This window comes from Candoia aspera, chromosome 10 (assembly GCF_035149785.1).
Source record: "Candoia aspera isolate rCanAsp1 chromosome 10, rCanAsp1.hap2, whole genome shotgun sequence".
Lineage (NCBI taxonomy): Eukaryota > Metazoa > Chordata > Lepidosauria > Squamata > Boidae > Candoia > Candoia aspera.
Genome location: NC_086162.1, coordinates 8,965,340 through 8,993,316, shown reverse-complemented (window position 1 = coordinate 8,993,316; position 27,977 = coordinate 8,965,340). Strand labels below are relative to the sequence as shown.

The following is a 27,977-nucleotide window of genomic DNA, read 5'->3' as shown; positions in this document are numbered from 1 at the left end:
TTTGCAACATCAGCTCCGTACTGGTGAAGGTTAAACACGCCCAACTCTTCTGCAGTGCCCGGCAATCTGCTCCCCCCGCCCCCAGCTCTCTTTCCCCAGAGCATCACTTACAGTCCTGGTGGAGATGCTCCCATCCTCCCTGCTTCAAGGGGGGGGATCATGGGCCTTTGGGATTGTGCTCTGCAACCTGCCAAGACCGCTGACTCGCTCACCGGCACCGGGATTGACTTTGCCACGGAAAACTCCCAGTTCATCATCGCTCCTCACCGCCTCCTGCATTCTGTTCCCTGGAAGCCGGCTGGCAACAGCAGTGGCAAACCGCTCGCAGTTCAGCTTGAGAAGTTCCTTCCTTGTAATGAAGGGGAGGGATTTATGTCTCTCTCTCTCTCTCTCTCTGGGACGTGCATGTGTTGTGTTGTGTGTGTGTTTGTATAGACACAGGCACACACACACACACGCATATTGGGGCATAGAGGGGCATGCCTGCTGAGGTCTGCAAGGTTACAGGTGCAAAACAGCCATGGATAAAAAATGAAGGTCGTCCTGGCCTTCCCCTCTCTAAAGCTTTGGAGAGTTCCCTTTGCCACTTCTCCTGCACCCCCAACTTTAGGGAGAAAAAAAATTATTAGTTCCGCCTACCTTCGTCCACGTAGCTGTGTAGGCAACACCCCCTTCCTTTCCACCCAACAGCCAATGGAAGTTTGCACAGACTTAGAAGGTGGGCTAATGGAAGCCTTGCTGGCTTTATCTATCAGCAAAGGTTGGCACAAAGGGGTAGACTCCCTTTTCACTTTCATCCACATCTGCCAAGGAATAGTCCTGGAGCTTATTTGCCTTCCCAGCCTAGGCAAGTCTGAAGGACCAGGTTAAAGTGCATGTGCTCTGCACACCTTTGCAAATAGCCAAGATTTGGGTGGAGGTGGGGCTGGGGCTGAAGAACAGAAAAATTGGTGACATCTGGGTTCAGGATCCGTCAGAGGTTTGAACGTTTTTTGTTTGGGCCTTCATTCTGCTTCTTGCATGTGGAAGTTGGACAAGTTGGAGTTTGCAAGGCTTATCTCCAAGATGCCTGGAGTCTATGCTAGGGTAGGGTTACCAGATGTCAGGCAGGAGGAGGAGGACATGTCCTCCTTTTTGTCCTCATGTCCTCTGTCCATCAAGCATAGACTTAAAATCAAATATTATCAGGCTTTTTGAGTGTGTGTGTGTGTGTGTGTTTTAAAATTGGACAGTTTTTACAACCGTAGTCATTCAAACATTCATGCAGTGTGACTTTGGACGGTATACGCCTGCTTCTTTCTTTCCCATGTCCCTCCACAGGCTCGACAGTCTAGATTTACGCTATTTATTTTCTGATTCCAGCAATCAGCTTCAATCCAGACCCTTCAAATCTATGATCACTGGGGTCTGGAGATCACAAACTCATCATACATTTCTAGGGTGAAATTTGAAAAGTGTCTTATCGTTGATTCTATATTATCGCTGGCATGTGTTCTTGAAAATAAAGATTCGTTGGAAGCATATTGCGATGGAAAAACTAGTCTTTCAGGTGCTGGAAAAAGTTCAAGAAGTACATTTTTTTGCACTTTTTTGCTGTGATTTTTGTCATGGACGCCAAGAAAGTTAAACAGTTAATGAGTCCTCCTTTCCTATTGTCCATGTCCTCCTTTGCTTGCTCAGGTATCGCTATGACAGGGACTTGGGGTATTATCTAAAGCAGTGTTTCTCAACCTCAGCAACTTTAAGACGTGTGGGCTTCAACTGGCTGGGGAATTCTGGGAGTTGAAGTCCACAGGTCTTAAAATTGCTGAGGTTGAAAAACACTGATCTCAAGGAATATGGAGATGCTTAGCTGAGAGTTTTCTTGGAAATTGCTTGTGGACCACCTTGGATTCCATGACAGGGAGGGCAGAGTTAAATAGATAAGTAGCCCTAAAAACGAAACCTCCAGTTCTTGAGGTCTTAAGATCCATAATCTTAAGCAAGAGTATATTCACTCCTCTCATCTATTACAACCTCTTAGGCAATGGGATACTGGGGTTCTTTGGCCCCTTCCTTTTTTTCCCCTCTACCCGTCCCATGTGTAAGTGGTAGCTGCTAATCCACTTATTTTGCATTATTACGTTAACCATCTCAACCAATGCCCAACCAGCCCTACCCTTAGACACTGCTCTGAGCCAACATTTTCTTTTGGAAGACAGAACTCCCCCCACCCCTAGTTTTCTCCTCTCAAACATGGTACCCTATAGGCAACCTAAAAATTCACGGAAAGGGAGGAAAGGAAAGTTACAGATGTGTGGAGGACCCTCATTGTGCTGAAATAAAATTGAATTCTCAATCCAACATGTTTTAGCGTATGGAATAGAAGAAGGCGCCCTTCCCTTATTCTCAGTCCAGCCTTCTCCAACCTGGTGCCCTCCAGATGTGCATTCCCCAGCATTCCCAACCGGTCCCTGTACTGGCTTGGTGTTGACCCTACATAAATGGAAAGCCCCAGATTGAGAAGAGGCTATCTCAGTTATCAAAATATTTTACACTGTCAAGATAGTAAGAACAGTGATGGGGATGGGAGTGGAGAACTGCAAAGAAAGGGAAAGAAACAGATTGGGGGGAGGACTGGGATTGACACTTCCTACCCGATATTGTCTCAGGCTCGACCTAGTGGATAGGGGAAAGTTGGTGAAAAAAGCAGCAGTGTCTGGGGGGAGGGCATCAACAGAAGCAAGATTATAGAATCTTGTAATCTTGAGTACAGAGTACAGAATCAAACCCCCATTCCTTTTGAACATGTGTCAACGTTGCCTGCAAGCACAAAGAGCTGAGGCTTTGATCCTGTGGTTTTCACCACCATCTTGCCTCTTTGGACCTCCTTGCAGATGCCACTGAGAAGAGGCTACCTGTGAGAGCCTGACAACACAACAGTCCATTACAAAAACAAGAGATATCATATCTCCTGTCCAAACAAAAGTAGTTTGTAGCCTTTTATGGCATGCAGGCAGGAGAAATAGCTACAAACGTTTCAACCTTAATTTCACCATAAATAGAGCTTGCCTTTGATACACAGCAGTAGCTGGAATCCTTTCATAATGGCTTCATTAGCTTTTCTACAGTCAATCTTGTCAGAGCTTTTGTGTCCTTGGAAGTTTGTTCTTACAGTTTCTTGTTTAGCTGCCCAAGAGAAGGCTGACATTACTGCAGTGGCCGCCCCATTTAAATTGGGAGGTGGGGTTATTCCAAGACTTGAGATCACTAAGCTATGGTCTGGGCCTCCACAGAAGTAATTACTTCTTCTGCTTAGGCCGGGCCTGCTGCTAAATAGTGAAGAGAATTCCCAGTTGGTGATTACAATCTCTGGGGCATGGCTTAATTGTGCCATTTGCTTCCTCTATCGTGGCATCATCTTACTGCAAAGACAATTATGGGTCCTCTTAGGAAAGGTTGCCAATATTCCATCTGCCTGTCAATCAGGAGTTGGTTTGGCATCAGCCCTGAACTAGGCCAAACTTACCTTCAGTACAAGCCCATCAGAGATGATGCCAATGCCAGCTTCAGAAGGACAAGAGAAGACTCGCCAATTGGCATCACCTTTCTTTGAAAGAGTTAGAAGGCTAGATTTACCCCATTCATTCTCATCCCATGCAGGAGGTTTCAGGAAGGGAAACACTGTTTTCTGTTCCTTACCTCAACACTTCTAACTTTGGAGATTCAGCATGGCTCTGATATCTTCCCATCTTACCTAGATGCATGTGTTGAATCAAATCCATCTCCACAGGAGGTCCTGCTTGCAACTGCCAGGTCTAATTTTCCAAAGTGTTTTGGAAGCTATTTAGTCTTTAATTTCACAGGGTTCATTAACTTTTACAAGGAACTTTTAAAGGCACACGACACACTGTGAGGGCTGCAGTCGGTGAGGCCTAACACAACCTTCTTCAACTTGGTACATTCCAAAGGTACAGCCCAAATTCCCAGAATTCCCAGGAAGCATGGCCAAAGGGAATTCTGGGGTGTGTGGTCTCCACTTCATCTTCAGGGGGCTATATTGGGGAAGGCTAGCTGGAATCCCAAATAGGAAATATTACAGGGTTGGGAGAACATTTTGTTGTAGGGGTTCCCCTTGTCAATTGTTCTGTCACTCTTTAGGAAGATTTGCAAAAATTATGATTTTACATGAAGGTTTAAATGCCAATTTGGTACCCCCTAAGGCAGTGTTTCTCAACCTTGGCAAGTTTAAGATGAGTGGACTTCAACTCCCAGAGTTCCCTAGCCAGCTGGCTGGGGAATTCTGGGAGTTGAAGTCCACTCATCTTAAACTTGCCAAGGTTGAGAAACACTGTTCTAAGGAAAACCAAAGAAAATTGCATTGCCATATCTTGTTTTACCACCAAAATTTACAACGGGGCAGAAGTAGCAGGACTAGGGTTGCAGATCACCCACACCCTTGCCCTGGGCCATCCTGCCGAGGGGGAGGGTGTCTCTGAAAATATTTCCATTTGCCTGAAACTATTCACTTCTCATGAAAGTAGCTCTCGTGGGAATCCTTACCAAAATTGAAACTGGCTCAAAATGTCCACAGCCCCAAATTCGAGCTTTGCTGCACCCAAGGCCAGTCAAGCTCTTTGGGCATCTGAAGCAAAAAATGGGATAAGCAGCCCCTCCTTCCCTGGCCTGAAAAACAATAGCTCCCCTTCGAAGATGCCCATCCTCATCCATAAAAATGTCTACATGTTTAACTAGATTGGGGCATCCTGGTGTCAGCCAGACACAAGGAAGCATTCTTCTTTTCCTCTTCCTCCTCCTCCTCTCTCTGATTTTGTCCCCCTTTCACATCTTTGGATCCCGGGAAGCTGAGGCTGATGACATTCTCCATCAGAGCATTTGATGAAACTAAGTTTGCAGTCCCTGTTGGCTCACGACCTCTACGGGGGGCTCGGTCACAGGCCCTCCCTCTCTGCATCCTCACTCCCCCGTTTGCCAGCCTTGCAAGGCAGAGACCCTGACAAGTCATTTAGCGTTGCTGTAAAAGGGAAAAAAAATCAAACATTTTTTTTTAAAAGAAGAGGGACGTTTTACACCAGAAGTTAGAAAAACTGAAGCTCCTACCTCTTCCTTGCTTACCCAGGAGAGCTGAAATTGGCAAAGCTGGGGCATACCTTTTTCTCTCCGGGCTCTTCCCTCCCTTCGTCCCCCCCCCACCCCCATGCAATGTTTGCTTGCTATTTTTGGCAGGATCCTCCAGACTCTGCTCCGCCTATTAATAAGGGGAGTGAGAAATCTGTTTGGCCTCTGCTATATAAGGAAAGGTAGAAAGATCTACCCAGAGCTAACTAAATGGAGAGCCAGAGAGTATGCGCAGGAGCTGGGGAGAGCCAGGGAGGGGAGAGATCATGCTTCTGGCACAGGGGATGGAAAAGAGATTGTGTCAGGACAATTCGGAGGCAGCTGCCTCGTGTATGTATGTGGGAGAGGGGAACAAATGCCCCAGCCACATCTTCCAAAGGCCTTCGACTGCCGACTTCTGGAGATCTCTGAGCCGTTTCACAAACAAGCCGGGGGTGGGCGGGTGGGTGGCAGAATTAATTTAGTTTGCTTCTGAATGTGGAACCACCATCTTTCACATTTTTGAACCCAAACTTGCTTCTGAATAGAAAAATGCAGAGTGGTAGTTTTTAGCTACCGGTCAAGTGGCCTAATAGGTCAGATCCGTAGAGGTGCTCCATGCCTATTACTTGTCCATCAGGCTATTTCTGAACAAAGATCTTGGGCCCCTCTGAATCAGTTACATGATTATTGAGTCAGGTTTGTGTCATGGGAAGTGGGGGCGGGCAGGAGATGAGCCTGTTTAGTCAATCTTGAAGTGTTGGGATCAGGATTAAAAAAAAGGTGTGCAGGGGGGAAGATGTTTGCTGCATTGGGTTGTTTAAGAGAGGGGTCAGATTTACGTGTTACTCATAATAATTGGTTACTTTTGAGTTGTTCCTCCTTCCAAAGGGAGGACTAATAGTAAGCATGCCTTGGAGTCACCTCTACATCTACATTTTCTACTCTGCAAAAAGTAGCGGTTGGGAAGAGAGAATGGTCCAGGGTCCTCTCCTTATTTTCTTGTGGAATATGGACACCAGACAGTTTCATTGACAGCAAATGGAACCAAAAGGAAATACCAGCATTTGTTATCCTGTCAATGAGGCTAGTTACTAGCGTGGCCTCCTTTTTTTAAAAGCAAGAAGGCCTGAAGGGTGAGAAAAGAGAATCAATAGATAAAACAAATGTAGCAAAAAGTTGGATGCCCTTGGTGCCAACATTATTTCAGGGGGATTTGGAGAAGCAAAGAGGCACCTACATGGCTTCTCCGAGTCACATCCCATCCATCCCACATCTATCCATCACATCCATAAATGGACGGGGGGAGCCACCAGAAGGCTGTTGGAGACTTCCAGAGGTTTCCCCACCAGGCTGCTGTCCCAAACGGGTCCTACTGGGTGTTTTATGCAACATCTTTATGCAATCGCCCAGAGTCCCTCTGGTGGGAGGAGATGGGCGGTGACAAATCTGATAAATAAATGAAACAAACAAACAAACAAACATCTTCTAAAGGAGGAACAGGTGCCTGCAAACTGTATTCAGCCTTCCAGACTCATTATGAGACCACAGAAATCCACCCTTGCAAACAATAGGTCCCTCCTAGTGACGCTGTCCGTGCTCCGAGAGTGGAAAATGAATGAATGAATGAATACGTAAAATTGCCCATATCCGTGCTAGGGAGATTCAGTTGATCATGATGTAAATCTGTGTTTTTCAACCTTGGCAACTTTAAGGTGTGTGGACTTCAACTCCCAGAATTCCCCAGCCAGCCATGCTGGGAGTTCAAGTCTACCTGTCTTAAAGTTGCCAAGGTTGAGAAACACTGCAGAAAACTAAGGCATGAGCGTGCATAAGATGCAAAGCAAAAATGTAGTTGACCAGTTTGCATTCAATGCATCGTGTAAACATCATTTAAGATTCCCCAAGTATTTTTTCACTGCTGCACTGGCTTTTGGTAGATCTGTTACCTAAACAGCTAAAAATAAAGAATATAGAGCTCACAAAGCAATTTTCACAGCGAGTCAGTACAGTAAAAGACCTATAGGTTGCACAATATACAAAGCCTGGATTAGTTTTAACCTTGATTAGTTTTGGTGTGGTTTACTGTGTTGTTATGCACCTAGGCTATTTGGTTAATTCATGGTTCAGTGGATTACGTAAACCCAAATTGACTAATTTTGGGGAAAAGGTTAAGCATGGACGTTGCTGTAAGGATTTAATTTGACTCATATATTAATATATTTATATACTGTCTTTCTAAGTGAGTTGTTTCTGAACTTCGTAAGTATTCAGATAGTCTTTTTAAGTGTTGAATAGGAGAGGTGGAAACAATGAGTCATGTCCTTTTACCCTGCTTGATTTAGAGATGTCTTTGTGCAAAGCTGTTTTTGCTTTTCAGAGGTCTTTCAGGCAGATAGATGAATGTTATTTTACCTTCTATTAGACCTAAAGCTGAGCATTTAGTTTCACAATTCATACATAGCCAACCCTCAGAGTATTCCCTTTCAGAGGAAGCCACATTATGCAAAGTGGAGGAAAGAAGTAAGGAAGCAATTAAGGCATGGGGTAAGAAAAGGAAACATAGCTAAAACTGGTTTGTGTAAGCCCACTCATTAGACCTCTCCACAGCTTTTGGTCCTAGAAAAACATCCTTGCTTTCACCACCTTCACATACCGCTTTATACACTGCCTTTTGTTCTTTGACGTTCTTACCTCTCATCAACTCCATCCAGCCATGACCTTCTTGGTCTTCCCCTTACTTCTTCCCCATTTGTTCTTCCTTCATATATTTTTCAATTCAGTCCTCATTCATTTCCTCTAAATGTTAAATCTGGGTATTCTGATGGGTTCCTCACTTTTGTATTCCTTCATTCTTCACCCTATTTGTCTTCCTTTATCCAATGTAAAGACCCCCCTCCCACAGCATTCAAGGTACTTTTCAATTTCTCCTGTCATACCCAACTCTCGTTTCCATATAACTGGACCGAAACATCCTCTTATACACAGTTCTCTCTTTTTTCACAAACACAACAGACCATATTCTACCCGTTAACTTTCCACCAGATTTGCAACTTCTTAAAAATGCCTGTCCATTTTCTTATCCTTAGTAAAAATTCTACCAATGTACACAAATTCATCTATTTATTCGTTTTTTGCCATTTCTGTATAACTTTGAATAGTTCACTCTATTTTCCTTACTGAACTCAACTGCCTTGGTCTTTGATATATTAATTTTCAGAGCCGTAATCTTTATTTCATTGTATAATCTAATGTTCCCTGCAAATAATTTTGAGTTCTCAGCCAAGAATACCGAAGTATATGTGCGTATACATCTCCAACCAATATACTTCTAATGTCACCATAAGCATTCTTCATACATTTCTCTATCAACATATTAAACCACCGAGGGAACATCATGCTCCCTTCTTAGTCCTTTTTCAGTGTTAAACTGTTCAGTGACCATTCCATTTATTCTTACAGTATTTCCACTCTTAGTGCATTCCGTTAACCTTCAACTTCATACTCATGCAAAACATTCTGTAATTCAAGCCTTTATCATACACTTCCTCTCAATCAACAAATGCACAATAAACTTCCTCATATACATACAGTTCTTCATAACCTGAAGAGGAAAAAATTGTTCACTCTCTTCTTGCATGGCAGTACCCAAACTTTGCTTATTACTTCTGATAGCTTTTCCACCAGAATTCTACCAAACTCCTTCTCAGATAAACTGAATAAGCTAATCTTCCAGTAGTTTTTGCATTTTCTCTAACTTTCCCCTTTGCATAAGGAATAGCAGTAGCATTCTTCTGTCAGGTACTGGTACAGTTTTCACCCACGTCTTAAACTACATAAGCAAACTACCTCCATACTTTAACATTGCTCTAGTTACACCATCTACACCTGCAATCTTACCATTTTTTTAACATTCTCACAGCAGTTATTTCTTTTTCTTGGAAACTAACATTGCTAGCATTCAATCTATTGCTATAGTTCTTTTACAAATTTCCTTCCAGCATTCCCTTCAGTTTCATCTCAAATACTTTTATCACTTTTATGTTTAGTTCTATTCGTTTTGCTGGCAGCTTGCGGGTTAAACCGCTGAGCTGTCGATCGGAAGGTCGGCGGTTCAAAACCGCGCGGCGGGGTGAGCTCCCGTTGCTCGTCCCAGCTTCTGCACACCAAGCAGTTCGAAAACATGCAAATGTGAGTAGATTAATTGGTACCGCTTCGGCGGGAAGGTAACGGCGTTCCGTGAGTCATGCTGGCCACATGACCCGGAAGTGTCTATGACAACGCCGGCTCCAAGGCTTTGAAACGGAGATGAGCACCGCCCCCTAGAGTCGGACACGACTGGACTTTACGTCAAGGGAAACCTTTACCTTTACCTTTACCCACTTCTAATTTGCATAAAAACTGCTCTGCATTTTTTCTTTCCTTCAATCATAACAACACTTTTCTGTGATTATATTCTTTACAATTACTTTTTTGTCTCTGTACACATTACCTAGTCTCATTTTCTCATCTTTTGCAGCTATCAGTTTTATATGCATTTTTTCACCCACAGCCTCTTTCACTTCATCATTCCACCAGGCATCCTTTGTCCTACCTCTGATGAGTGTCATTTCACACACTGCTATGGCACTGTCACATTATTCTTTTCACTCTATTCCAATAAGCTTCTGTATCATCTTTTTCATGACCACTTTCTATTCATTCCCTTGGGAAGCTAATTAATCTTTTAGTATTTTTTTCATACAGGACTTAGGCACATTTTGGTCAGTCTGTCACAAGTACCATTAAAGCCAAGTCTGATTCCAAACATGTTTCACTATTCTAGGCAAGCTAAAGCCTCTAATCTAGAGGTCACCTTGCAAGCGAACACACTGTTGCCCACAATCCACTTCCTGGGAGGTATACACAGTGTACTCTGATTATTTCTAGAACCAAATGTTGCGTAATTACCTGTTCCATCTGAAAACTGCTGGTCAATAAACAGGGAACATACTTTGGATGAGAAAGCTTTTAAAGATGCATGATATGCATGTTTGCCATTTTATGTTATTATAACTATTGATCTATGGCAGCAATACAAGAATAAAAGTCTAACTTCTTAAATAGCAGAGCAGATTCAGAAAGGAACCAAAGCCAAAATATTTTTTAAACAGTAAGGAATGTTTTTATGTGACACTCTGGCACTGTGGAGCTATTCTATCTTCTGTTTCTTAGTGGATTTTTTTTAGGAATATCAAAAAAAATCAAAGCATTAGGGAAAGAGATTCATATTACATATCTAAGTTAACAATATCTGAACCCTCAGTAGGCTTAGTAAGTGGGAATAATAAAAGCCTCATATAGAGGCACATTAGGTTGCCGGTCTCCAGCAGACAACAAAGGTGAAAACCAGTTAACAATTTAAAACTGAATTGTAACCAAAGTTTAAAATGTGAGTATGGACACAGATGCACATGCACGCTGAACTTAGACAGCATGGAGGGAGGAAAATGATGAAATGTGATTTCTGGCTGAGGATGGCCTGCTTAATCAAAGCAGATGTCTCTTGTGTTTTAAGCTTCCTCATACAAGAAAGTTATAACCTTTGAATCTCTAATTGGGAAATCGTAATGCATAACCACGCAGAGCAGTTCTCAAGGTCAACGCAGGCTCTGAACACTTGCATAGCAAGTGGTTAACAATATTCAACTGTTAGGAAAGCAGGAAAGCAGTGTCTGCTTTGGGTTGCAGTCAGACCTGTGAAGATGGTACTCAGGACTTCTCCGAGTCATTTATGACATCTATCGTGAAACTGGATTTAAGCGGTCAGGTATTATTTCTTTCACAACTGGACTCACACTTTATGTAAGTCAAAGCTGATTTGATATTGGCTTAGAATGTTGTGTGACGCCACAACTGCACTTTGTAAACTATAGCTTATGGCTTCGCATTATAAGTGAACTCAGATAATACGGCAGCAAAAAACCACGGCCTTGTGTGATGCACGAACCCGTTCTTTGCTGCTGAGTATGACCTCTTCCTCTAATCAACATTTCTCCAATTTGCAACATGATGTAGCCAGTCTGGATTAGGTTTAGGGCCAGCATATGCTTAATGGTTGGACTTCTCATTTATAAACTTCATTTGTGATAAGAACCAAGGAGTTGTAATAGATATATACTTACCAGATGTGAAATATATCTATTACAGGACTTGGAATAAGGGCTAACACCACTTCTTTCATCCACTTACCCTTCCCATGACCACTGAGGTTTTTTTTTATAATTTACCAATATTTGCCTAAAGACTCAAATTAAGAGTTGAAAATTTCAACTGAGACTGAAAAAAAACCCAAAAAAAACATTCCAACAAGACACGCTGAAAGACCCAGTTATACCTGATCAGGGTATCAACGGTGTCTGTCAAAAAAGTTAAGATGGTGGACACAACCATGTGACTGGAGCCTCACCCTTTTTTACATGTGTTGTGACCGTGCAATCGCGTGGTTGTGGCTGCCATCTTGACTTTTCTGACTCCTGCACAAACATTCCTACATTTGGTAGCAGATCATCTACAGTCAAGGAGTGCTGAGTTGAGAGCTAATACGACCCACAGGCACCTAAAGGGAGGTGCTTTTCAGTACAGTAATGGAAAAGAAACCAGCCAAAACATTCCCCAACTATGCTTGTGGTGCCATGCCTAGCTCTTTTTTCTCAAGACCAGCTTAAGGCTGCAGTTGTCCACATGGGTTATGGAGATCACAGACCTTGACTTTGCAACAGGCATTTGTTCTGGACAGAGATTTTATGTCCTGGCCCCTAAAGTCCTCATTTCTCCAGGACTATCAACGACTTTGCATGTGCCTGCTGAGGAAGCAAATCTTCCTCCTGATCACCGCCCCAGGGCAACTAGACCCTGTTCCAACCTCTGATCTGCTAGAAGTGGAACACCCAAGAACCTGCCTTGTACTGGGCCAAAGTAGTTCATTTTCAGGGAGCCATTGGAATTCGAGTTTATAACAAATGACCTCTACCGCTGGAAGGAAGGAAAAGACGACAATGACAGCCATGCTTACAATTCAAAGGGGTAAGTGCCCCCACAGGCTGAGCAGCATATTTATTCTTCATCTTCCAAAAAATCAGTAGTGCAGCAATGTAAACAGGAAACAGGAGAACTTGAAAAATGATTCTTCACCAGAGGCAAGCATGGCCAGCATCTGTGTCCTCAGGGCCACTTTTTTAATTTATAACATTTTGGGGCCTACATAACATTATCAACTTTCTCTTACCTACCTCAAAACACTTTATTAAAAGAACAGAATATTGTAAACCCTTCACCTTTGGTCTACTAATCTCTAGGAGCACATAATTGTTCAGGGGCATATCTGGCTCCTGGACCACCAACTGGGCATCTTAAACCTGAAGAAAACCTGAAATTCTGCAATTTAAAAATCAGGAACCTCTTATTAAAGCACAAGTACTTAGAATGGTTTGTCCTTTGCCCTTCAGCAGTGACAGCACTAAGTAGAGGGAAAGGGAGCAAAAAAAGGAAGGAAGAGTCAATCAGGGATAGGTTTTTCTTTACAGGGAAACAGGATGTTTGCCAAGTGAGAAGCAGGTAGCAGGAAGTGAATAAAGCATGTAATAACAGGAGGGAAAAGGAAAGATGAGCAAGGGTAAATCACACACCCCTAATGAAACATCTTCCATCTTCTTAAGGAGGAAAAGGGAGCTGGTTCATACTGTTTGGTAACTTGGCTATCTCCACCAAATGAGATGTTCAGTGGAGATGCCTGCGTTGGCTCTAGGTAAAAAAAAAGGTCTGACATGGGATAACCAACATTTTCTTTGAGAAGCATACAGTGTGCATGGAATTAGCAACAAATAAGGAAGGGGTACAATGGGAGAGGAAGAGGCACTGATCTGCTGGGGAGCATAGGAACCAGTTTGGCTGTGTTTGTCTTTTGACCCCCTTCCTCCTCATTTTCAACTTGTGCAAAGGCGGCTTTTTTTTTTTTTGCAAGACAATACATCAATATCTTTCAGCAGGCACAGGAGTCTGCTGTTCTACAGTGTAACTGACTATCAGTAAGAAAAGCTTTCAGGGTTGATGCAGAGTGCCACGGAAAGAGCCAGAGCAACCAGAGACCTGGAGGACTCATCTCTATTCTCACCACTGGCAAAAACTTAAAAGGGGAAATAACCCTTTATAATCACGGTCAAGATGCGATTTCTTCTCTTGCAACGGAGACAACGCCTGGCTTCTTCCATTTCTGGAAAGTGAAGCCCTCGAGTGGTGGCGGCTCAGGAAAGTTTTTCTATGAGTGGCAGGAGTGCATTAGAAAAAAAACACAGTTTGAGGCATCTCAGCTTTTAAGACAAACAAACTACGAGGTGTGTTCTCACAAACAATACAAGGGAGAGTGGGAAGAAGACTGCCAACTCTGTGGCAAACAGATTTTGGCGTGAGCAGCCGTGGATCTGTACTGTGGCCCTACACTAATAGATGCCTTTTCACAGGAGCGGCTTTGAAGTTCTGCATTGTTTTCAGAACGGCACCTACCCTTCACCGTCTTGGTTTCACAGCTTCTGTTGCCAAAATTAATTTCCCTTTCAAGTCCAAATTCAAGTACTGGCAGTATGACTCAATTTTTTTAAAAGATTATCAGTAAAGAGAAAAGTGCTCTCCTTTCACTTCATCAGTGGTACTCCCAAGATTCCTCGTGCAACCGAGGAGGAAGAGAGTGGTCTTCCATGTCTCTGGCCAACCCTTTGTGACACAAGCCTGCTGCTATAGAATCTCCTCTCGCTGATTCTTTGGCTTGAGCACCACCTGCCCATTACGCAGAAAACCATTCTGGCTGTGGAGCAGCTTTCCCTTCTCCCGGTCAGGCCACGTGAAGATGGCTTCGTCGCTGTCGAGTTCAGATTCCGAATGCATCAAGCTGGTGTTCTGGGCCTGGGATTTCTGTTTGCTGCCTTTGAAAATGAACAAAGAAGAAATGTAAGGGAACCTGCACATGGGAAAGACCCCAAGCACATTCTTTGTTTTATATCCCTCTCCCAGAACAGAAGTTCCTTTACAAAGACAAGAAAGGCAACCTATCTCCAGAAGATGACAAGCTACAATGTACTAAAGGAAAGACTGCAAAGGAATCACATGCTTGGTCCTCTATTCCAGGGGTCCCCAACGCCCGGGCCACGGACCGGTACTGTTAGGAACCGGGCCGCACAGCAGGAGGTGAGCGGTGGGCAAGCGAGCGGATTTACAGCCTGAGTGTTTACAGCTGCTCCCCATCGCTCGCATCACGGCCTGAGCTCCGCCTCCTGTCAGAGAGAGCAAGCCCATTGGCTGCTATCGCCAAACGGCGCGAAGAAAAAAGAATGAAAGGTCAGGAAAGAGAGGAAGTGCTTGAAGCATCCTGAAACCATCCCAGACACTGTGGAAAAAGTGTCTTCCATGAAACTGGTCCCTGGTACCAAAAAGGTTGGGAACCGCTGCTCTATTCCACAGCAGCAGGAATGGAGGACCTGCAGCTCTTGAGATGCTACTTTATAGAACTCCCAGCAGTTCCAAGTAGCGTGGACAAGAATGAAGACTACTAGTATTGTCCTTTAGCAATCTGGGGTCCAGGTTCCTGGCTGCTGTGCTACTTACTACTTCTAAAACATTAGCTAATAGGACTATAAAGAACATGTAAGAGTGGTCATCATTCCATCACTTCAGCAGTAGGAAGAAGGGTGGAAATGCTTGTGGGAGGAGGAGATTCTGCCCCACTGAGGATGGTGAAGATGGAGCAAGAGGCAGAGATGCATCAGAATGCAGAAGCAGAACTTGTCTCGACTCGGCACAGGGGACGGAAGAGCACTGAGAATTTGGAAGGGGGGAGTTGGGATGAGGGACAAGCAGAGCAGCATCCAAGAGCTCGCAGTGCAAACATGATGTGAGGCTCCTTAGATAGAGCAGTTCCAGTGAGGCAGAAGGCCCTTTGAAGGTTAGGATTAGCCGCCCTCCTTCGGGGAGACGTGGGACACGAGGCAGCCCCCTTGGGTGCTGCAGTTGGGGGAAGGGGTGACAGGAATGGATGCTTTAGGGCTCTGTGTATCCCTGAGATTCTTCTTTGTGGCTCTTAGAACCTGTTTGACTACAGCTGGAATCCACTGGAGTTGGGTGGCCAAGACAAACAAACAAACAAACAAACAAATGCTGAAAACTGGCAGAGTGGTTCCCTTTCATGCTGAGGCAAGACATTCATGTAGGATAAGCAGTGAAATAAGCTTAATATTTATTTATTTATTTATCAAATTTGTCACCGCCCATCTCCTCTCACTAGTTAATAACTAGTTTAAGTTAATATAATTAACTAGTTTAAGTTAATATAACTTTAAAAAAAACCCCAATGTTCCCCAACCCCAGAATCCAGGAAAACCTGGCCCCACCGACCATGTCCCTTGCCCAGCCTCACAGGACTGCGAAGAGCATAGGATATACTAGGTTAGATGATTAAAAAAAAAAATCTTAGTTTAACAACCAATCTACTGTAATCTTGAAAACCAGATGATCTTGGATTTAAGGGTCCCCTTCAAAAAGGGAAAACTGGACTGATTAAAATGCCTGCCTCTGCTAGCAGCAAATTTAAGATGAGCCTCCCATTTTAAAAATAAACTATTGTGGGGGCCAATTCTAAGTATTCATTTTAAGCAAATACAGTATTAAGGGAGAACCTGGGATGTGGTGGGCTCTCTTAAGATTCATCTGTGTAGAAAGGGGAAGCGCCTTGCTTGATTCCACCGAGCGTCCATCCAAGTCCAGCATCCTGTTCCCAGCGGATGCTTCTCAAAAGCCCAGCCAGAGGCCTGGAGCCTTGGTGGCTGTTCTACCCAGTAGCTGGTCTTTGATGAGAGATGGTAGCTGGACTGGGTTCAGACAAAGTCTCCCAAAAGGAAGAAGCAGCACCATACAGCTGCCACAATACCTTTTATCTATTTATCAAACTTTATCACCGTCCATCTCCCTCCCAAGGAAGTAAGAATATTCCCATCATTACAGGCCACCTGCTTGGCCAGGGAATCATGAAATGAAATGATGATACAATAGGCAATTCCTCTGCAGGAGGAAACAAAAAACGACGACTTATTCTGCCTTGTATTAAAGAGCACTGCATCCCAGACGCTTTCATTCAAGGAGCAGAGTTTTGGGGCCAGGGCGATGTCAAGTCTGTCAGTGTTGCTACAACGCTGTGCTCATGAAGCTATTTCCTTGACCCATTTAGCTGAGAGACATTGATTGAATGTCACTGCAAAACAACACTCTTCCTGGGCTGAATCCTTTTGCTTCTCCCCCAAGGTAAATATGATTTTATACAGTTATACCCACGTAAGATTTTGGATCACCTTTCTCTAACTTCACTGGGAATTATGGAACACCTCTAGGGGCCACCAAGTTGGGGGAAGTGGATTTATATGTGAGCTGCCCCAATGTATTATTTATGTATTTATGTATTTGCCCACATTTGTACTTCCCTATTCCTTGCAACTCTAGATGGCATACAATGATTACTGCAATTTCACATTTCCTGGGAAACACAATCAACATTTTTGGAAATGTCTCCACCATGTTTTCAACCCAGCTACCACAACGATTTGTAGTCTCGGGAACTACGTTTTTACAGGAGGAGATCTGGACTTTCCATTTCTGCACTATTTGACAGCTAAGGGCTCAGCCAGCAACCCCCTATAAGCTTATCGGTAACACTGAGTGTGACAAAAAGCAAAGCAGGCAGGTTTAACACAAATCAGTCACACCCAGTCACAGCACATGGAAGGAAAAAAAGCTACAATTTTATTAATCTTCAAACATGCATCTAATCTGCTGGTGGGTGCTTCACTTAAAACAGATCCTCCACTTTCAAGTCAGGATCCAAACTGAGGTACTCTTAACTCATGCAGAGATAAATCCCTTGAGAATGAAAAACAGGCTGCCTCAGAATTTGGTCATCACTAACCTCTTTTCTGATGTCTCACCTGCTTTGGAATTGGGTTTTAACTCCAGGCTCTCTTGATCTGTGGCATCCAAGATCTTATACTTACTCTTCCTTTTGGGTTTTCCTTTTTGCCTTCAGGAGACAAACAAACAAGTTGAAACTTGGGGAAGGCAGAATCAGATTAGCAGTTCCCATGGGGAATACGGGCAAAGGGCACGGAAGCTTACTTCTTGCAGCAGCAGACCACCACCCAGGAGAAGATCCCAAGGGAGACTACAATCACAAAGGAAGCAATGACGACGTACAGCACGCTCCATTCTGGAAGAAGCACAGAAATGTTCTCAGACCGTAAGACTTTGGGGACTTAACAGAAGCTTCTGAACCTTCTTCAGGCACAATAACAAGAAGAGGGGAATGCACTGTGGGTTCTCAATTGGCTGGAAAAATGGAAGTTCTGGATTGCCAGGACGAGGATCTTGACGTCTTGCCTTTGTTTGGCCAACGGAGCCCTGGCTTCAGTCTCCTGCGTACTTCTGGCTCCAGATCAAAACCTGTTCTACACCTCCAGCTTTCAGAAATCACACAGGAGAGCCTGCACTTTACCTGTTTTTGGACAGCTTCTATGCAGTTGACAATAGATAAGTTCAGGTAATTTAAACTCTGGTTTCAGTTCAGGAGTCAGCAGCCATTTTAGGCATATAGGGATGTGTGAGTGTGCAGACAAGCATATTAAAAAACAGTCCAACTCCCACAAGATTTCAGTAGTTTTACTTCACACATGCCCACTTGAAATCTCACTGGGATTTCAGGCAAGAACAGTAAACACAGAAATCTCATGAGATTTGGCAGTCTTGTGATTTTTTTTTCTTTTTAAAAAATCAGACAAGCCCCCCTCAACCTGAAGGATCAAACTGAAAAAGTTTATGTACCTCTGCTACCATATTTTTTAAAATGACCTGCCATGTTTTTCCTTCTGTGTTCAGGAGAAACTTCAGCTGTCCTTTTGGATAAATACTGTAAGTGGATTGATTGAATTCAAATCAGAAGAGCCCCAAGAAACTGGTCAGGGCATCTCAGGCTGTAGCTACTGTGGCCACTCTCCCACCTGCTTTTGGAAGGGATCTCCAAGCTGACCTACCAGGATGTGCTATTGACAGAGGGTAGGTTAGGCAAAGTGCAATCGTTGTAATCTCCAGTGAACATTCCTGTGGAACAAGAATGAATGCCCTCACTGACCCTTCCCCTCCTAGGCAGCACTTAAGACAGGAGATACACAACCTTAGAAATCATCAGCAGTGCTCTACGTCAGAGACTTCCTGTAAGCCAGTAATACTCCTCTCCCCATAACAGGGTGTAAGATTTAAAATGCAAGCAACATCTAGGCTCTTCATCCTGACACAGCCTCTAGCAAAACAGAATTCATTCTATGTCCAGCGGAGACATGGAACTACGATGTTCACTTACCACAATTGCTTTCACCATCACCAATCTGCACTTTGATGAAGTTCTCCATCCAAAAGGGATCACAAATACAACGCTTGGTGAAAGAGTCGCAGAGTCCGTGATCTGAACAGTTTAGCTGGCAGGCTGAGGAGGAGGACAATCTAGTCAATATGGAGGCAGACACTGCCAGGAACAGGCACAGTGGCTGCTTGGGATACAGAGTAAGAATTCTGTCTTTATATCTGTTTCTCATGGTTCTTTGTCCATGAAGCAAAGGATGTGTGAATAAGACACAAATACTGCCTGGCTGTTTACAGTCTGTAATGGTTTGGATGAGAGATAATAAACTGAATCTGGGCTAGATAAAAGTACTCACTCTGAAGGATCAAATTTCCAGTGAGGCGATACATATTCCAATTGTGAAGAGGGTTATACTCTCCCAGAAAAACAAACAAACAGATATGCAGTTTGAGGTGCATATAGCTCTGCTCATTTTTTCTGGATTTGCAGATGGAGGCAACTATTTTCATCACTGCACCAACTGCATCCCTTCCCTCTATAGGCATCACAGGTATGCTTGATGCTTGACTCCTGTACACTTCCACTTAATGTGTGGCAACTTTGGTATCCAGTCCAGAAGCCTCAACTGGTCCAGTACTCAGCAACCAGGTTGGTCTCTGCCATAACTAAAATATCCCATTGTAACCGTGCTAAAGGCATTACGTTAGCTTCCAGTTTGTTTCCAAGTGAATAGCAAGTACTGATTATTACCAACTTCAAAGCCCTCTATGGCTTTGGTCCAGACCACTTGAAAAGGCCTCTAGATACAGGACACATTCTGCTGGCCCCCTCGTCCACTGAATTCAACTGAGAGGTTTGCCTAGAGTTGCTGTGGGCTCAGCTTGGGGTTCATCCTTGTAACTGGATTTCTGGAATGTAATCCCTACTGAGTTGTGGGAAATGACCTCTTTTCAGTTTTAAGAACATCCTAAAAGTGTATCTTTCAAAATAGATTTTTGGTAGTTGATTTCAGCAGGCATTTTTAAAATACTTCTAGAGTTAACTACTGCTTTATGCTTCTATTGTAAGTGCAGAAGCAAGTTAGGTTCCTAATCACATGCATGCATGCGACCTGCCCATTATGCCAGGAGATGGTGATGTGTTTGCTGAAACAACCTGTAACTTCCAAGTCAATGCTCCGTTTGCTCTTCTTTAGCTGCAATTTTATTTTGAACTTGAGAAATGATAGAATAAGCTGTGAATGAACTGAAAACTCATTCAGTGTGTGGCCTGACATATCTCTTAACCCTCCCCATTCCCCTCTCCCAGTGCTCGCAACTGCAATGCAGGGATAGTAAAGGCAGCCAGCATTACTGGACAGGGATTTGACATGCTGCATGAGAAGAAGAATTATGAACCCTTTGGAACAATGATGTTTAAGAAAAGTTGGAGACACAATAAACACCTCTTTACTTCACAAAAATGTACACATTTCCTTGCTTTCTGCTCATTTTGGGTTGCTGAGGTGCTATCAAAACATGTGTAAAACCTGCCACTTGGGACAATGGCAGAATGTATGTTGGGTCCTGCAAGATGACCAAATCTTCTTTTATTTGCAGCTGGTTGTGGGGAGGGAAGGACCTCACCATAATTTCCAGAATTGCTTTTAGGATGGTTGATAGTGGAGTATAAGCAATTCAGTTCCTCTGGAATGTATCTGGGGAGAGGAACAGGTTCTGTGGAAATGAATTTTTGCTCAAAATATTTTTTCCTCTCCAAGATAGTTGCAGTGGGATTAGGAAAAAGGAAGAGAAGAAAAAAGGAGAACCTTTCACTAGCAAGAGGTGATACAACATGAGAACGAACAGGAAACAGGTGCTCCAGTTTCTCCTCTGACTTAAATCAGCAGGAGTCCAGTAGCACCTTTCCTAACTAACACGTTTTATTAAAAGGCATCAGCTTCTGCAGCTCGCTTCATCGGATGCTTTTGTGAGCTGTGGCTCGTTTATTTATTTGTTTTATTTAAAAGACTTGCATGCTTCCTACCACGAAACACAACTCTGGGTGGCTCACAACAGTTCTAATAAAACCAAACATCATAAAAACAAAAATAAAACCAAACTTCAGAACTAGTGCCACAACCAATCTCCTTCAATGCAGCCAACACCACCATCGTCCAGCTCCAACCTCACTCTACCAGCGCTTGGGGGAAGAGCCAGCTCTTTACGGCCTTCCGGAAGGTTAAGAGAGTAGGGGCCTGCCGGATCTCCAGGGGAAGGGTGTGCCACAGGGTGGGGGCTGCCACGGAAAAGGCACACTTCCTAAGTCCTGCAAGATGGCAATATGATTTCTGGCCACCATAGACTAAAGTGATTCTCCTACAACATCCGCCGACTTACTGACTGTATTGATCTCCAGTGCCCGGAAGATAAGGAAGTCTGATTGTTGCTTCCGCAACTCACTCTTGAGGGTCCATGCCACATCGTGCCCTTTGAAGATCTGGTGAGGAGGCTGATTCCGCACGTAGAATACCAGCTTTGTGCTATAAAAGGCAAGAAAATTGATAAAGAGAAAATGGTTGATCAGAATTACAACTCAAGAAAGGGAGAAAGGAGCCATGGAAGTATTTCCTTAATACAAAATCATCAACAACTTGCCCACTGTTTCTTGCCCAATGACCATGAGGTCCTTGTGTTTAGGATAGTCCTCCTTCCTCTGAAACCTAATGAAGAGCAAATATGTTGCACAAATGATCTAACCGTAATCTTAAAAAACATACTTTATGCATGTGCAAAAGCCCATCTGCCATTTTGTGCAAGTGGGAACTAACAAGAAAAGACCCAAACTGCAGATATGCAAACACCTTCCCACGTATACTGAGGGCTGGACCCTTATTTATCAAGCACGGATAAGCAGGTCTGCAGATAAGGGCTACCCGTGTATGAAAGGGAGGTCTGGCTTTTTGTTAACTAACCTCCCTTTCCTCTCCCATCGTACTGCTCAGTGGAATCACGGAGCTGATGGTGGACCACAACCCCTTTCCCATGCCTCAGACAGACCATCTGCAATGCTTTTGCTGCCGCTTCTTTTTTTAAACCAGGTACCAAACAGATTATAGGTTTAAATATTTGATGCTCTTTTTTTCCAAGTTTATTAAAAACCTGCTTCAAGAAAGCAAAGGTAGTTTAAGAAAAGCACTTTAGGAGTGGATTCATCAAAACTGTATCATAGTGGGGTTCACCATGTTTATTACGTAAAACAAAATGGGGTATGTTTAAACAACACAGAAAGCCATAAACTACAGTTTACAAACCACGCTGGCTGGAAACCAAGCAACATCCTAAACTGCAACCTTCCAAAATACATTTTGGCTGATAGCATCAGTGCACCCAAAAGGCCCTCTAAATTTCTCTGTGCTCTCGCAATGTGAATGGCCAAGTTTTTTTTTTTTTAGTACAGATATAAGTGCACATACAGAACCGTGCCCACGCAATACAGTGCACCTGAGCTACTCCTATTCCAAAAAAATCCGTAAGACACAATACCACAGCCTTAAAAATAAATCGGTCAGAGCATGTCAAAAGAAAGCATTGCTTTGTATCACTTCCAAATCTATTTTTATGGAAAGGAAATGGGGCTGGTGCCTCTTGGGATATTCAAACATCCATTATCTCAGAACAGGATCCTTGCAGGGACCCTCCTTACCTGGCTGATTTCTGCATTCACGTCCAGCCTCTTCTCTTGAGAGCTCAAGGCCTCACGCGTGGGATATCCTCTCACTGAACTTCCAAGACCACCACCAGGGGAGGGAAGCTGGGTTGGAAGAGCGGCCCTTCTTTTCTTACCTCTTCTCAGTGTACGGCTGAATCTTCTGGACTGTGATGTCTGAATCTAGGACCCCAAGCAGAACCCCGATCTGACGGATGAACATGCCCTTCTGCCGCTCCGTCAGGTGGCTGACGTTCACATCTAGGATCATTTCCACAAGGTTGTTCTTCCTTGGATCTGGAAGAATACTGAAGTAAGTGCTAGAATGCTTGTGCACATGTACAGGATACCTTCCACCATACGCACTGGTGAGTTTGGAAGATTACCTTGCTCTGTCTCAGGGGTGAGGGTGGATCACATTTAAAAATAGCCAAGGAAAAACCAAATAGGCCTGCTGAGACATTACATTATCTCAGTTTAACACAAACCCAGCCAGATGGGCAGGTTGCACAGGGCATCCAAGGTTCATTCTTTGCAAAATCTTCGGGGAGGAACATGAAGGCTCCTGACAGATGGCTGCTCCATTCCAGACTGAGCCAACCAGGTCACACTGTTTAGGACAGAGGCGGCAAAGCTTTGATTTGGGGCGGGGGGAGGGTACTTAAACATTTTGGGTGGGTTACAGTGAGTGGCTCTGTCACTTACAAAGGGAAGGGGGGCTGGTATTTTCCAGTTTTTCCTGGATTTGGGGGTTGGGGGGACATTTTCCTTGTTGGAATTGTTGTGTATTTCTTCAGCTTAAAGGCAGGAACCATGCAACTTTTCAGCAGTCAAGTCAGGGAAATTCAGGAGTGCAGCTGGAAAAAACTACATGGGTCACATAAATGGTGGAGGGAATAGGGTACATGTTGTTTGTACACTGTGTGCCTAGCAACATGATCTAATTCTGAGTACTATAAGCTTACAGACGTGTAAACCTACCATGTCATATATAGGTAGTCCTCATTTAGCGACCACAATTGGGACCCGCAACTATGTTGTTAAGCGAAGTAGTCACTAAGTAAAACTGCAACTGTGCTTATGATCTTACTTTAGCTTTCCTTTGCTTTACAGACCTGTGAAGGTTGTAAATGCGAGGATTGGTCATAAAGTTACTTTTTAATCACTGTTGTAACTGCAAATGGTCGCTAAATGAGGCAGTCGCTAACCAAGGACTACCAGTAGTCAAACCCCATGCAGAATCTTAGACTTTAAAATGGGTGAAGCACAGCTGCTAAAATCAGAGGCTGTGCAGCCTAAGGTTGAGATTTCACTTCACCTGTGAAGTCACACTAGGTCCATCTCTGCAATTGGAAGAGATGGGCTTATCTCTTACATGATCCACAATATTAATAATCATTGTATTTGGAATGTTATGCTCAAGCATACTTCTTACTACCAAACTTGCTTCTTCATTAGTTATCTTATTCATTTTATTGCTACTTGTTATTACTACATAATAGTAGTAACTAACCATCTTTCAGAAAATGATTGGTTCCACATGAAGATATGATGAAAGAAATGGACACTCACCAGGTTTCACTTCTACAGTGGCTCTGTCTACATCACTCTCCCCTTTGGCATCAGTCACTTTTAGATGGAAGGTGTACGTTCCCTCCACCAGGTTGGAGAGAAACAGAATGGGATGGTGATCCGAATTATTTAGCACCTCCTGTATTTCACACAAATGCCCAAAAGGAAACACATCAGGAATTCAAGATCTTGAGGATCCTCCAAACAGTTCCAGAGTTCAAATTCTTAGAAGCATTTCACATAAACACACACACCATAGCAAAATGGATTCCTCTCCTCCATGTGGAGGAGAAGATGGAAGCAACCCAGGTATCCTTACAAGCTTTTGGTCAACAACATCAATGGTAAAGCACTAGAAATGCAGGAGAGGCCTCTTTCTGCATGCTTTTAAAAAAAACCAGCGGGGATTTTGAAGAAAGCACATGAAATCCTATTGACTAAATACAGTTGCAGGCAAGATGAGCAAAAATCAAGTGCCAATTAACAGTGAAATAGGTTTAAAAATTAAGGGCAGGACAAGACTATTTCACAGATACAGCAAACCTTATACAAAGAGAACGCCCTGTAGCTGCAGGATGCATTGTTTCCTCTCTGGATATCTTCTATTAGAGCGCTCCAAAGGGCCCTTGGGGTTAATTGGTTTTATAAGGATTTTACAGACTTCTTCTGTACAATATTTATGGGAGTTGTTTCCAGCCCATTTAGAGGGCAACTGACTGAGGAAAATTGCTCTGAAGAAAAACAAAATTCAATATACTGGATTGTCCCAAGCTCATGAGCTTGCTGTATCACTCATGCAGTTGTCCAAAATATTGCTAAACTTTCATGAATCTCATATATACACATAAACACTGCAGAAAATGTAGTAGCAGACCTCTTATTACCCACCCCAGCTGCAGGGCTGCTCTCATCCCGAGTCCATAGGAAGGTGACAATTCCTTTGTCATCCGTGGAATGGGAGCCATCAAGCTCTGCTGTGTTTGTAGGGAGAGTGACTGTGACACTGTTCCCCACAATTTTTGCCACAGGTGGCTGATTTATCTCTGAGCAAAAAAAGGAAGATGGGAGGATCAGAAGGCAAATGAATCCAAATGGTAACAGCAGGTGAAGATGCTCCGGGACAGGGATATTGGGAACATTCATTCTGCATGGAGATCAGCATCAACCGTAACACCCAACTGAATTATCAACCACATGCTCTACAGAGCTGTCCTGGATATGGCAGTCATTTCCCTCAAAAGCCGGCTGGGTGACCTTGGGCCAGTCCCTCTCTCTCAGCCCAGCCCACCTCACAGGGTTGTTGTTGTGAGGAAAATAGGAGGAGGAAGGAGTATTTGGTATGTTCACCGTTTTGAGTTATTTATAAAAATAATAAAGACAGGATAGAAAATAAACAAATAAATAAATGAATTCATAATTAAGGAAGGTGAGATAATCCTGAAATATACTTTGAAAAAATTCTCATCATCATAGGACACAATAATTACAGAATACAGTTACAGCCAGGGTGTGGGTTTAGTTCAGTGTTTCTCAAACTCAGCAACTTTAAGAAGTGTGGACTTCAACTCCCAGAATTCCCCAGCCAGCATGGCCCATCTAATTTGATGGCCACTAAAATATTGTTACTTTCTACCTGCTACCCACCTTCCTTCACGATGACATTAACTGAACTCTGGCCTTGTAAGTTCCGCTCATCTTTGACCGTTAGTGTAAATTTGTACGTTCCCACTTTAAGCCCCGAGACGGTGGCTATGCTGCTGTTGGCATTCTCCAGTCTCACACCATCTGGGCCCCTGGCCAAAGCCACAGAAGAAATAAGTTGAACTTGACAGAAATGCTTGCACAGGAAAAGAAGAGAGATGGTTAATAATTTTGACACCTGAGGAAGACCTAGTCTTCAGATGACGTAAGAGAATTATTTGTTGTGCGCAGGAAGAAATAAATGCATTTAGTAGTACAGTGGTCTTGGTCATAATCCTTTTTTTTTTCTTGTTCCATACGAATGAATGGAATAAAGTCAAAAGAATTTTATTCCATTCAGCTGTTTGTTTATGGAAAAATAAGATGCAGTTAGTAGAAATGGATGATGTGAATTTCTCCCACCAAAAAACCCAAATATCTGTTTGGGTATGTGTGTGGGGAAGGAGGGTTATGTTGCCCTTAGAGAATTTTCCTGATTTGCCAGAATCTTCTGGCATTTTGCAACCCTAGGAAGCTACCTTTAAAGCCCACTAGGCAGGTCAAAATATCCAGAAGACAGCATCGTTCTACAAGTGAACAGGAGCAATGAATAGTCTGATTCATGCTTTTGTTCCAACCTGAGACCAGGTTCTTGTTAGGACTGCCACGAAAACCTCCCAAGAGACTCCAGAAAAATATCTGGCCCCATCAACCTCTTGTAGCAAAAGGATCTGTTTTTCTATCTAGGTTTCAGGGAGCCTGAAGTCAACGCTAATCATGTAATGATGATCCCATGACAATGTTTTGTTTTTTAAAGGTCCTCCCCCGCCCCGATAATTATCCCTAGTTCTAGACAGAAAAAAAAGTGTTCTACCACATATCTTATATCATAAGGAAGGAAGTCTTGACTGCTCCAGAGAAGGTCGCCTTGGTGGGAATACAAGGTACTCCAAGGTCACCAGCCTAGGTACTCAACACCACACTCAAGATAACAGTTCAGGCAAAGAGTCTGGGAGGTGACAAGTAACTTACAGATCTTCAGGCCTATCTCAAAATCCCAACTCAAGAAGACCTTCAACCCACTTAAGTGAGTAGAGCAACTGTAAAAAAATTTTCATGCAAAAGAGCACCCATCGAGGGTGGGGGAAAGAGAGACGTACTGTGTTTTCTCCCAAAGGAAGGAGACAATCTTCTGGTCATCTGAGCTCTTGCTGCCATCCAAAGTGGTGCTGTCCACTGGCAGGGTGAGTTCTTTGTCTGGACCAGCATCTGCCCTGGGAGGCTTATTGTTTTCTGAGTAAAAGGTTAGAAATTGAGACAAGAAAGATACTCCAGAATGGGGCAGAATGCTCACACGCAGAGGTATAAAGAGGAATAAACACAGATGAAATTGATTTAAACTGCCCAGAGTCCCCCCATGTGGGGGAGATGGGCGGTGATAAAGTTTGATAAATAAATAAATAAATTTATAGGATGTCAGACCATTATCAGACCATTATCTAATCCACTGGAATCCATGCTGCCAATGCCCCTCAACCCCAAGGACTCTTCTCTATTCAAGATACTTTAAGCAGGACGGATTGGAATCAAACTCGGCCCTTTTTACATGCAAGGCATATATTCAATGCCCTGAATTATGGATTTTTCATAAACAGTCGGTAAAATAAACAAAGTTACACATTAGAAATTTACCCAGGGACTGCCATATCTTGTTTTATTCATTTTCATGGGATTTATACATTCATTTAACATAATCAGTATCTTCTGGGTGAACAAGGTAGCATTCAGCAAGAACTCTGTGTAAGTCCAACTGAGAGACTGTAAGTGGCCTAGATACCCGCGAGGATGTAAACCTGGGTTTCTTTTTTTTTTGTATTGACAGAATAACAATATTCTATCTGCAAAGCAGACAATTATTTTGTTGGTAGGAACTGTACTTAAAACACACACACACACACAGACCGAAGGGACAAGGGTGTGACATAATCCTGAATTCCCTAGAGGGTACAAGGTCAATATTTTTGTCATGTCTTTTTTTTTTTGCTTTTGAGGACTTGAACTGTTTTAAAATTCAAAATTTATTTGTCATATTTTTTGTCATATTTTTAGATACGTTTTGCCCACTAGAGGATTCAGATACCTATTTATGCTCTCTTTTAAGATTTAAAAAAATCAAAGTGTGCCATCAAAAATGGATGTCCTGCTGAAGTTTGGAAAAGTGATCTTGGGGTGTTCTAGGTTCACAAAAATGAGGGTGGAGATGCATGTGGCCTATGAATTGCCTGGCCTTCTAAGTACTAATTCTCTATATTTATGAGATAAGGTCTTGACCTAGAGAGTGGAATATCAAGCAAATGAGCAGACGGTACTGATTCTCTCATAGGGCAGAATTTTCCATTCCGTATCAGCCCTACATTTCTCACCAAATGTATAGCACACAGAGAGTCCATAAAGTAGGTCAGCAGAGTTTTAACGTGTTTCCATTAAAGACCTCAAAATACAGTACAGAAACTAC

At 43.2% G+C, this 27,977-nt stretch overlaps 1 protein-coding gene across 2 annotated transcripts in view; it reads right to left on the bottom strand.

Annotated features, from left to right (window-relative positions):
- Positions 1 to 12,159: 12,159 nt before the first annotated feature.
- KIAA0319L (KIAA0319 like) overlaps positions 12,160 to 27,977 on the bottom strand; it is a 60,086-nt gene continuing 44,268 nt past the window's right edge. For both annotated transcript variants that reach the window (XM_063312429.1, XM_063312427.1), the window contains 10 exons: positions 26,623 to 26,755; positions 25,427 to 25,575; positions 24,671 to 24,825; positions 23,783 to 23,921; positions 22,348 to 22,507; positions 20,902 to 21,044; positions 18,524 to 18,646; positions 17,287 to 17,377; positions 17,100 to 17,191; positions 12,160 to 14,054 (listed from right to left, as the gene is read on the bottom strand). In XM_063312429.1, coding sequence (XP_063168499.1) covers positions 13,867 to 14,054; positions 17,100 to 17,191; positions 17,287 to 17,377; positions 18,524 to 18,646; positions 20,902 to 21,044; positions 22,348 to 22,507; positions 23,783 to 23,921; positions 24,671 to 24,825; positions 25,427 to 25,575; positions 26,623 to 26,755 — 1,373 coding nt within the window. In that variant the 3' untranslated portion in view covers positions 12,160 to 13,866. The remainder of the gene's footprint in view (positions 14,055 to 17,099; positions 17,192 to 17,286; positions 17,378 to 18,523; positions 18,647 to 20,901; positions 21,045 to 22,347; positions 22,508 to 23,782; positions 23,922 to 24,670; positions 24,826 to 25,426; positions 25,576 to 26,622; positions 26,756 to 27,977) is intronic.